The sequence below is a fragment of the Ixodes scapularis genome, unplaced genomic scaffold (assembly GCF_016920785.2).
Source record: "Ixodes scapularis isolate PalLabHiFi unplaced genomic scaffold, ASM1692078v2 PGA_scaffold4__175_contigs__length_147842914, whole genome shotgun sequence".
Lineage (NCBI taxonomy): Eukaryota > Metazoa > Arthropoda > Arachnida > Ixodida > Ixodidae > Ixodes > Ixodes scapularis.
The window spans coordinates 848,653-860,812 of record NW_024609879.1 but is presented as its reverse complement, the minus strand read 5'-3'; the positions used below and the strand labels follow the sequence as shown (position 1 = coordinate 860,812).

The 12,160-nt window shown below is 51.3% G+C and overlaps 1 protein-coding gene across 5 annotated transcripts in view; it reads right to left on the bottom strand.

Moving 5' to 3' along the window:
* LOC8033199 (transcription factor SUM-1) overlaps positions 1–11,739 on the bottom strand; it is a 305,941-nt gene extending 294,202 nt beyond the window's left edge. For 2 of the 5 annotated variants that reach the window (XM_040217848.2, XM_040217860.2), the window contains exon 1: positions 4,932–5,655. In XM_040217848.2, the coding sequence (XP_040073782.1) occupies positions 4,932–5,000 (69 nt within the window). In that variant the 5' untranslated portion in view covers positions 5,001–5,655. Of the gene's footprint in view, positions 1–4,931; positions 5,656–11,634 lie in introns of those variants that run through there. The other 3 variants (XM_029991553.3, XM_040217851.1, XM_040217856.2) reach the window with 3 other exon arrangements.
* Positions 11,740–12,160: the final 421 nt, after the last annotated feature.

The window sequence follows — 12,160 nt, the reverse complement described above, 5'->3', positions numbered from 1 at the left end:
TACCTTTTACAGCATTCAATGGGCACCATCGAATTTCTTCTGCTCGGCAAGGATTGCCGAGAATAACAAATTGGATGGTACGAAATGGATCCCGCAGAAGAGACGGGCAAAGGAGCGTGGTACGGAGAAATGGCGGCATGGTACGGTGCCATATTGGTCACGAATGATAATCAATGAAGCGAAGAATAGATGGAGGCAAAAGTCAAATTCGGGGGTTTTACGTGCCAAACCAACGGCGGGCATCTGGCACGCCCCAGCGGAGGACTGAGGATTAATTTCGACCACCTGAGGATCTTTTGACGTGCAACCGAAAGCTTGGTTATACGGCGCCTTCTCCGCAATATGCCTCCGTCAGATTGCGGGCACCTCGGCCGGGATTTGAACCCGCCACATGGGGATCCGTAGGCCGACGCTCTCGCCTCGGAGCCACCGAGATGGCTGAATAGATGTAGGCAACTAAACGTTTAATGGGGCGAACTTGTGCCCAAAACAAAATAGAAGAAGGTTGGCGTCGCGGGGTCAATGGCGGTGTTACAGCAGGACCGTGCGCTCGGGTGAGAGCTCCTAACAAACTTCGCAGCTTGTGCAAAAAATTAAATACCCCCCCCCCCCCCCCCCAAGTGCAACTGTCGGCTGCAAAAAAGAAGCATAAAGGCTGAACTCCATGGAGCGAATTATGCGACGAATAACTGACGAACGTCGCCCGACGGCTAGCTCGCTTTGCGCGCGACGTAGTAGCCACTGCATTGATTCCACGCGCAGAGCAAAAGCCGTCAGGCAAAATTCGTCGACTTTTCGCAGCATATTCGTCTTATGGAGTTCGGCCTTAAGAACACCTTTGTTCCCTGTACAGAGACGATAGTGTGCTCTTTTCCCCTCTGTTGTGGAAAACTATACATAGGTCAGACCGGACAATGTCTCAAGGATCGCCTTCGTGAATTTAACAACATTTCACCAACAAAGACTCCGGACACTTAAGGCTGGACTCCATGGGACGAATATGCTGCGAAAAATTGACGAATTTTGCCCGACGGCTTTCGCTCTGCGCGTGGCATCAGCACAGTGGGTGCTACGTCGCGCGCAAAGCGAGCGTGCCGTCGGGCGGCGTTCGTCAGTTATTCGTCGCATAATTCGCTCCATGGAGTTCAGCCTATAGGAATCCACTGTGGATACTGTGACTGTTCAGTGCTGCTGAGCAACTGCGCCATTCTCGGCAAGCATCACAACAAGCTAACGAGAGAAATCATTGAGGCAGATAATATCGGAAAACATGGCGATAGATGTGTTACTACTCCGTCTTTAGCCTTATCTCAAAAAGAACTAGACTATCTAGCCCTGCATTAATTTCAATCTCAGTTTTCGGGTTACAGTTTAGCTTCCTTTTGAAGTAAAAGAACAATTAATTTTCACGGCCCTAGTCCATAATACCAAGAGAAGACGAAGACGAAAGTGTAAATATACCAAAGAGTTGTTACTCAGCGCTGCGTAAGTGCGTCTTTATTTTGCGTGTCTGGACTTGAGTAGCTGCTTTGCCGATTCGCGGTTCCCCTGTACATCATGAGCAACCAAGTCGCCCGAACCTCCGTTTTAATTTTAGAGGTAATCTGAACAAGAGCACCAGTCAAAAACTGTTAACCGTCGCCAAGAAGTAGGATCGAGTGTGCTTACGATAAAATTTTCGCGACTTCAAAGATGTCATCCGAGATCGATATAAACGAGGCAACTGCACACCAGTCACACAAACATAAAAGCGAGATGCAAGCGCTTTATGAAGATTCAAAAGAGTGTGGCACGAGCTGTCATTTGCCGAACCAAACACTAAACATATCACAAGGATCTCCTGGGCTTCTTTGAAGAAATTCCTCGTTGCCAACATACGGGTTGGCCTTTATGAACGAGATACCATTTACCACAGAAGCGGAATCCGCAGCAGCCCCGCAGGCCGCACCAGGCGCCGAACGAGGTCCGCAAGCAGGCATTCCGAGATTGGCAACGGCTAATGCGTTATCCGTCAAACCACCTGATCACGCTTCTACCATTACCCGCGCACCGAGAGCGGAGTCAAGCAATAAAAAGTCTACGGTTGATTGGTCCGGCGAGTAACACCTTCTACCACGCTTTCAGCTTAAAAAAGAGAGAGAGAAGGAGAGAAAAGGAATATGAAAGCTCTCTTCAAGGTCAGAATGAGATGCGTTGACAAAAGGCTAGTCTTCAACAAGGGGCATCCCAACAATGAACACAGCAACGGTATTTGTAACTTGCATCCTTTTGTGAGTTCGTCCCAAAGTCGATATGCAGTGGATGCTATGTCAGCGGCCTACTAAGCACTGACCTTCAGGCAGGTGCCGTGCTCTGCCTTATCACCCGCTTGGAAACTGTAGTCACGTGCCCCTAACCTTAGGCACAATTGGTCTCAAACACGCATAGAGTTCACTCTGCTGTCGATGCCGAATGAACAAAACTACTGCATGAAAGTTACTTTTCGGAGTTCCAAAGAAACTGCCCAGCCCAATAGTGAGCCCAAAACGAGAAGTATTAATATCATACGTTTTACGCCGTATAACCAAACTTCTAAACTGAAAAGCAGAATTAACCGCGTCTTCTTTCTGTGCATGATCTCCACAAAAAGATATACTTTAAACGACTTATTTTTCGCGACTAAATATTTCGCAATTTCGGTCAAAGCTGAAGCTTTTGAATGATTCGCGGTTTCTAATTTTGGCGACGCGGTTGGATCTCAACATAGATTTCAATTTGTTTACATATTACCGGAATTGTTTGGTGGGCCTATTTTTCGTGAACCGTAAGCGATTCGCGAAAATAAGTCGTTTACAGTATATATTTTTGATGGAAATAAAAATTATAAGTACACTGTTATATTCACGTTCTTTAACTTCAGTCTTGTAAATCTTTGAATTTATGTGGCATTTCAGATCACATAGTTTCAGAAATGGTATAGCTTTGCATATATGTATAGGGCCCCTGCAATTTTTTTTATTTTTTATTAGCGAGCTGCGAAATCTACGGCGCAGCTTATTTCTGGGCAATAATTTTTATCATTCGTAAGTTCAGTTTTCATTCCTGTCATCAATAAACAACCTGCGCACCACGATGACAACACATGGTGGGTCAAACGACTTGAATTTCTCAAAATAAACGAAGAAAGATCTGCAACAGCGCTTCATTTGTGAGATTCACTGAATGGTGAGCTATCAGGACGTCCCCAGGTAGCGCGCACTTCCCGATGAAGTAATTAGATATTTGTGTTTGTTGTTGAATAGCGCTTTTAATGTATATTTCCTCGTTCTCGACGCCGGCGCCACGAACATGAAGCCCCACGACGATTCACCGCCGAAGCTTACAGAAGGAAGTTAGCGATGCTGCGGGAACGGTTGCTGAAAGGTGCTGCCTAGGGTACACCGAATGCTGGAACGACTTCGCAGGCGTTCCAGCGCAAAGCAAGGCAAAGCATTAGCGATGACAAAGCGGCGTCTTGCGGTACTCGAGACGCTCCCATTTCAGCAGAGCGAGCGTGGTCGGCCAGATCGAGGCGCAGTCGTCTCCCGCGTCGCGATTGCTTCGTCTTTGCTCTGCTCACTCTGATGACGTGTGCACTGACATTCGAAACAGCTCTCGAGAGAATGCGTGCGGGTGAAACAGGCACGCCCGTGCCGCCGCTCTGTACTTCAGTATCAAACGTACTCACCGCGCAAAGAGAAAGCTGTTTGATTAAACCGGTGCACTTTGCCGGTCACCGGTCACCCACTTGTGCAAACTGGTCCCTTGTTTGAACAATTGGGCGACCCGTTTGCACAGACGGGTGACCGGTACGGCTAAACTGTTACCGGTATGAACCCGCTAACTTTCATGCAGATGCCTTTTTTACAGCAGGGAAGTATTTTCATTCAGCTTAGTAGCACTAAAAAGACGCCTTTTCTTATTTTCTAATCTTCTGAAAGTTATCGTAAACCACGGCTTATTGCTGCTGGCACAAATGTCGAGTCTTAGAATCGAATTAGTTACAAATTAAGCTATTTTATATTTGAATATCGACCTATTGTCGTGGAAAGATCGGGAATAGAAGGACGCTTCAAAAAGATGAAAATAGGCGATCAGCTCATTCTTGATCGCCTTGTAACTTTCTATTTCGTACAAACGTATCGTTCTCTCGTAACTCTGGCGCACCACAGAAGAAAAACTCGAGGTCATCATGAATAACCTTACGGTAACTGATTTTCCGAATAAAAAATGAACGAGAGACTGTCAGGGTCATTGGTTAGTATTAGGTCTCGAACGTTAGCGGGTCCCTATGCGACGCGGGTCGGTTCCGATGCCAGCTGCGTGAGATTAAAGTTGAGGCAAACCTCGAGGGAACTCTCTTTTTTCGGCGTTGCTTACTGCTAGGGGTGATGGATTCGTTCAGTCAACACCTGGAAAATAAAAATCTCCGAAGAGAAGAATGTTCGTTTTGGGGCGCTTTGCGGTAATTTTACTTATAATGTTACATGACCTAATTGAGAAGTCGCTACTCCTATTCCGCGGGGAGGGGGGGGGGGGGGACACTCTGTAACAGATTCTTAGTAGAACTGTTTGCGCTGCTGCATGACAGAGCAGCCATAAGATTCGGAGGGCAGAGTTTGTATTTATAATGGAGCATGACTGATGTTTACTGACAGCAATGAAGACGCCTCCTTTAAGCGAGCCTCGTCTGTACCGAGACGTTTTCCACCAATTAGGGTCACGGCTATGTTGCCATGAGGTTAGAAAATCCCCTGCCGAGAAACATTGATATGCTATCCGACACCAAAAATCGTTGCCCAAAAACGACGAATCTATGCGAAAAAAGACCTCAGTAAAAGACCGCTGAATTTGAATCAAAATAAAGTGGGCAAACACACAACCCTAGCAAAGAACGTCCGAGGGTCTCTCACCATGGGCGTCCGCGTGACGAGGCGGGCGCAGTCCACGACGTTTACCAAGGAGCAGCTGGCGACTGGCATCCCGCAACTCAGATGCCGCCTCGGGGCGCGTGCGGTGGGCGGGCCGTCGAGGGGAGGGCGGATCCCACAGGGCAGCCGCGTCTCTTGGCGAGGGACCAACGCCTCCAGGCTGCTCCGAGTTCTGGCGAGGGGCGCAAACTAGACATGGCTGCTGCGTCGGCGTTCGGTTGAGACTCTCTCGCTGAGGGCTGAGGGCACAAGTTTCAGCTCTCTGTTGGGGGACAGCACTGCGGCCTCGACATCTGTTAGCGGAACACCCCGTAATGACCTCTGCCGGTGGCGGACCGGGGGGCCTTCGATCGGTGCAGACAAGATTCAGGCCAATCGTCGGCTGGGTCTGCACCTGGGAAGAAGGATACACACCCTCTCCAAGGATGTCCATCCTCTTCAGGTTGGCTGAGAATAGACTTGACGCAGTCAATGCGTCCGAGGACGCCGGGAGTGGGGCCCGATTCCTGAGTTGGCCCCCTCTGATCGTCTGATAATGGTACGTGGAGATAAAGTCTGCTTTGATTATACTATATGCTGTGGACTACTACACTTCAAGGTAACAAACCACTCGATGTACGATGTACGAAGCTCAATGCCACTAAGCTAGCGAGCGACAGAAAAAAATCTAACACTTATACACAGTGCTGGTGATAACACAACGAACAAGGACCCCCCCCCCCCCCTATCAACCATAAAATGATAAATGCTCAAAACAAAGAAAGTCGCACTTTTGCGCATGCACTCGGGACACTTAAAGGACACTTCTAAAAAAAAAAAAAAAAAACGAAGTAAAATTTTTAGTTTTTTTTTCCCCTCGATCCTCGAGAAATAATCGTTTATCGCTCAAACAGGCAGCCAGTGGGGGGCGCACAGCCCAACAAACAACGTCATGTGTTTTGATCTGGAGTTCGTGCTGTTGCAACGGCCTTCGCTGTGGGCTCGAAACTCAAAAAGAACGTCTTCCGGAGGCCACGAGACCATCTGGGATCACCGGCCCCCGGAAGGAAAAACACCGGCGTACGTGTGCGTGTGTGTGCGTGGATCCGTCGGTGTTGGGTTTCAGCAAGAACAACGACTCCTTACATCAACCACCGGAGCGCGGCACGAACGTCGAGTTATTACATCATCTGCCCCTTGCTGAAAGAACACCCGGAAATTGCATCAGCCGCCCCCGCACTTCGAACACCACGTGAACACTCAAACTCCGTGGAAGGCTCCTCTCTCAGAGGGTCTTCTCGCCCTCGGAGGGCTATATATACGCGGGCTGAGGGAGCCCGAAGTCGAAAACCGCCGATTAACCAGTCGACCATGCTACCTGTATGTTCACTGTACATAAAAGTCCTGCTTCAGTAGCCCCACTCCAGCCCTGTTTCCTCGAGGCCATGCTAGATGCGAGCCACAGCCCCAGCTTTTGGTTCCGCACCTGAGATCGTCAGCTCCCAAACGCAACAGTGCATGCCTCATTCCTTAGTGTAACATGCAATTACACTAAAGCATACATCTTGCTGCGCCACCTACATGATCAGCGCACCCTGCATCGGTCCCAAGGGTGGCATAGCTGCCCCAGCACTGATCCCTGAAGAACTACAGAAGCCGGTTTTTTACAAGCCCCATTATAGGTGGTAGCGACGAGTATCCCACGTAACAAACAAAATAACGTTTTATGTTTCCAAAATGCAGTTAGTGCGCAGGCGAGCTGGCGGAAGTGTCCGTCGACGTTGATGTTGACGAGGAGTTCGTCAAGTTCGTCGGCGCTGCTGTTGGTGCAGGCTCTGCGGTCGGCTGTTGTTGGCTCGCTGCACCCGGACTTGTTCTTGCCGTTGAGACCGCCGGACTGAATGGAGTTGTAGTCTTATTGGTCGATCCGCCGGGATCCGGAGCGTCAGAGTCCGCCGGAGACGTATCGAATGGTACCAGGTGCCGGCGGTTGCGTTGCAGGACTCCTGTCCCGGTCTCGATTACGTAAGCGCGCGGCCGCTTCGCTGGACTGAGGACTATTGCTCGGCACCGCACGTCTTGTGCCCACACGTCCCCTCCTACGGGCAGCGGGCGAATTTGACGAACGGCGTGACGGCGATTAAAGTCCTTTCGCTGGCGTCTTCGGGCCTCCCCGTCTTTTCTTTTGAAGTCCCGACGTGATGGCCACCCCGGCTGCAACGTCTCTGCTTTGTTTGCAACCGTCGGCCCATTAGAAGTTGGGACGGGCTGCAGCCGGTCACTCCAGGAGTGTCTCGATCCATACACCAGGAGGGCCATGTGCGGGTCCTTTGACTTGTAGAGGAAATCTTTCATGGTCCGCACCATACGCTCCGCTTTCCCATTCGCCCGTGGGTAGCGTGGGTTGCTCGTGACGTCGTGAAAACCGTAGCTCTGGGCAAACTCGGCGAACACTCTCGCAGAGAACTGCGGCCCATTGTCCGATACCAGCACGTCGGGGATCCCAAACCGGGCGAATGTGATCTTGACTGCTGCGACGACGGACATTGACGTCGTCGACGTCAAGCTGATGACCTCTGGGAAGCGGGAGTAATAGTCCACGACAAGCACGTAGTGTCTCCCCTCGAGCTCGAACAGATCCGCACCGACTCTCTGCCACGGACGACTGGGAGTCGGTGTGTTGATGAGTGGCTCGGAGCGCTGTACTCTTTTTTGGGCGCACCGCTCGCAGGCTGTCGCAAGTTGCTCTATTTTGCTGTTTAGAGTAGGCCACCAAACTGCGTCCCTTGCTCTTACCTTGCAGCGTCCGATGCCCTAATGGCCTTCATGTATCAGCTGCATTATCTCGCTCGGAATAAAGATGCGGCGGTCTTTGAGTACAAAACCATCGCACACGGTGATGTTCCCACGTACCTTCCAGTACTCTCGTAGATGCACAGGAACTCTGGACATATGTTCTGGCCACCCCTTTTCTCAGAAGCGTTGCAAGCCGGAGCAGATGCCGTCTTCCGTTTTGTGCTTTCGTAGGGCTTCCAGACGGGATGACACGAAATCAGCGGCTGCTGAAACCACTTCGCCGACGAAGAGTTCTATGGAGTCCACCGGACATTGGCAGTGCTGATCCAGTTCCTGCACCGCGGCCCTTGACAGGGTGTCCACCGTAGCTAAAAGTTTGCCGGGGTCATAATGAACGGTGAATTGGTAGCGCGTGAGGCGGATACGTAGTCGCTGAATTCGAGGTGGCATTAGATTCAACTCCGCAGATCCCAAGAGCGTGACGAGAGGGCGGTGATCCGCTTCGACTTAGAAGTCGATGCCTCTCAAGAACTGATCGAGGCGCTCGACCGCCCACGTTACGGCCAGGGCTTCTTTTTTGGTATGGCTGTAGCGAGTTTCGGTGGCCGTGAGAGCCCTTGATATGTAGGCCACTGCCCGTCTCTCGCCGGAGGGCTGAGCTTGAAGCATGACGGCCCCGAGTCCGTAAGTGCTTGCATCAGCTAAAACTGCTGTCGGGTATGACGGGTCCTACTTGGCCAAGCAGATATGAGAGCTAAGCATGTTTTTTAGCTTCTCAAAGGCAGCTTGCTGGCTTGGTCCCCAGTACCACGACTTGTGCTGTTGCAGCAGTTCTCTGATTGGCGCCGTAACGTCCTAGAGGTGTGGGATGAAGCGCCCCACATCGTTAGCCATTCCCAGCAGTCTTCGTACCCCGCTGACGTCCGAGGGTATCGGCAACTTCTGCAGGGCCTCGATCTTTTCGGGGTCCGAGCTGATTTCTTTCGCGCTGACCAACACGCCGAGAACCTTGACTTTTGAGGCAGCGAAACTGCACGTTTTCTTGTTCAGTTTGACGCCTGCCTCATCGAGCCTTTGCAGGACGTGCTGGGGTCGACGATCGTGCTCGCTTTTTGATGCGCCGAAGACAAGAATGTCGTCGATCATGCTCACAACTCCGTCTAGTCCCTCTAAAATGCGACTCATCTGGCGCTGAACAGATGCCAAAAGGCAGTCTGCGGAAACAGAACGTTCCCATCGGGGTAATGAACGTCGTCAGCTCCTGACTTTCTTCAGAAAGTCTCACTTAGGTGGAAGCTTGCAGTGGCGTCCAGCTTCGAGAAAACCTTTGCATGCCCGAGACGTCCGAGGATATTCTCAACCGAAGGTAAAATGTGACGCTCCCTCAGTACGACTTTGTTTAGGCGCGTGAGGTCTACGCAGATGCGGTAGCCTCCCCCTGTCTTCGGAACAACGACCATGCCCGCGCACCAATCTGTGGGGCGGTCAACCTTGCGGACGACTCCTTCAGACTCTAGCTTCTGGAGCTCCCCACGAACGACGTCGTGCAGCGGGATCGGGACTCTCCTCGGCAAGCTTAAAGCGAAATGCTTGGCGCCAGGTCGAAGCCGGATGACGTACTTCTCCTTTAGCTCCCCCGGACCGTCGAAAAGCCTGTCTCTCCGCAGCACCGCTGGTGTCGCCACATTGTCGACAAACTGAATGACTCCCAGCGCTTGTATCGCTGGGAAGCCGAGAAGATGGGGGTGTTGAGATGGCATGACGTAAATTTCCTGCACGGTCGACTTGTCCCTCCATAGCAGCGTTGCGGGGAACGTGCCCAGTACTTTCAGGGGGTGGTTTCCGGTGCCCGTGAGCTCACCTTCTGGTGAATGAAGCTTTTTCAGTACTCCAGGGAATGAATTCGACACCACGGTCACCTCCGCTCAAAAGTCCACTTTGAAGTTCACGTTGTGTCCATTGACGGCCACGGTTGCGAACTTGGCTCTGGTACGGGCGCCTGCCGCAACCGTGTGCTGCTCGACAGAGCCCGTGGCTTTTTTTTTCGTAGACGGTTTTGAAGTGTCCAACTTTCTTGCACCGCCTGAATCTTGCCTCTTTTGCCGGACAGGCGGAGCGGCAAGAGAACCTGCAGCGTCCGTCGCTTGAGCAAGGCTTGGAAGTCCTCGTTACGCCTTCCCCCGCCAAGTCGAAACGCCGTCGTGACTTCGGAAGACGTTTTCAGACTTTTGCTTCGAAGACCACGTTGCCAGGATTTGGTTCCTTCTGAAAAACTTCAGAATGGGCCTTCACGGCGTCTTCGTGAATACAGGCCTGAAGTCTCGCATCTTCGAGCGTGAGCCTTGGCGTGCGACATAACTTGTCTACCAGCTTAGAGTCCAGAAGACCGACGACGAATCTATCGCGGATGAGGCGTTCTTCGACTTCCGCGGAGGCGTAATTGCACTTTTTGACGAGCGTACTAGGGCAGTGTAAAAGTCGTCTACTGACTCGCCTTCAGCCTGGACGCGACGGTGGAAGCGCACGCTTTCGTAAACTTCGTTGACCGGGTGGATGAAGTGGTCGGTGAGCTTCGTCTTCACCGCTTGAAGAGAGCGCCAGTCGTCACTTGTCAAGGCCATTGTGTCCAGGAGTCGTCCAGCCTCACGGGAGCCCATGGCGTACAGCAGTGTCCTGACTTGCACTTCGCCCGGCGCCTGGTAGAGCTCAGAAGCGTAGCAGGAGTCTTCGAACAGGAAACCCCATTCCTTCCACTCGCCGGGGTTTGAAAAGTTGAACTTCGGAGGCGGCTGGATACCGGCGGCGCAGAACTGCGTAGGCTCAGCGTCTCCGTCCGCCATGGCGGGCGTTGCAGGATGCTCCACGTCGACGGCTCACTTGCTGCGTCGCTCCTCCGGGACGAATCCCACTTCTCACACCATGTCTCGCGAGGAAGGAGCGACCAGCCACACCGAAATCCGGAACTCGTGTTTTATTATCACTTCCCTCGAACTGAAGATAACCTCGCGCATGTGCACCCGCATAAACGGAAGTGCACGTCACCGCGGGGCAAGCGAGTGAACACTGTCGTGTCATCACTACACCTCTTGCGAGGCTCTACGCCAACGACCGACTCGCCGTGGTCAAGGCAACACCCACCCGAAACGAACGTCAGCCTTCATCAGGTAAATCGCATGACCAAATCGACGCACGGAATGAAATCGGCGCCCGAGCAGCATGCCCGTCAGGTGATTAAACGGACTAACATCTTCATATGACCACAACGGAGAGTCATTGTGCTTTAACTGCAACGACTGCGGACATTTCACAATTCACTCTCTTGAACCGGAAAAGCAAAAACGATGCGAAAAATGCCAGCGTGATGGTCATGCGGCTGCCAACGGAAGATTTAATATCAAGGAAACTTCTGCAGTTGACACACGAAATGAGAAATACGTTCAGCAGGCACTGATCGACGGGAAGCCTGTAAAGGCGTACGTGGGCCTTGGTAGTCAATGCACCACGCTTCGTCAGGCGGACGCCGACTACCTCGGTATTGCATATACGAGGCCTACATATACGTGCAAAATTGGAGGCTACGGCTCTGGTCACGTGATTCCTTGCGGAATCACCCAAGCGCATCTCACTGTCTACCAACCAGTGCAGGAGTGCCATTTGCATTGTTCCAAGTGATGCCAAGGCAATTCCACTACTTGTTGGGCCAACCGTGTACGGATCAGCTTTAGATTACCGTTGTAAGACGTAAAAACGCTCTACGAATTTTCAAAGAGAACGAGAGTACTGATGATGAGGTCGACCGACTTAGAGGCATCAACACTCTAAACATTCCGTAGTAATTAAAAGACGGACACCCGTGTAAATAAAAGGAGCGCAGGGCCTACGTGGGCTTGCGAAAAGACTAGGGTCTTACATGACGAGGTGGTGAGCGGCGGGGCCCGGAGGCACCGGAAGGCCCCCGAAAGGAAAGAGACGTCCGACCAGTTGAACTTCTCAACACGTACTCTGTTTATGTCATGGTAAACAACATGGGGGTCAATCGCCACGGGGACGTAATTCTGAAAACACGGGCGCCAAAGTGTTATGTGGCGCCACCTGGCTACTGTAGATAGTAAATGCGAAAAATTAAAATAGAGCATTCCTTTCCCTAAAAAAAATAATTCCAATATTCTTCCCTTTCTTAGAAAAAAATGAATAGACACTTTCTCTCTCTTCCCGAAAACAACGAGGGAAGGACAGTAAAAATACAAAACTGCAGGGCAGTTAGAAAGACTTCTAAGAAAATTCGCTGCAGGAAATGCTAACTGAAATGATCGCCTAAATGGAATTACGTCTGACAACTCTAAGTCAAGTCATCGGAAAATAGAAATGGCAAAACGAAAACACGTGGCAATGACATTTGCGGAAAGCAATACACTGGAAAAGCTGCGCTGAGGCAG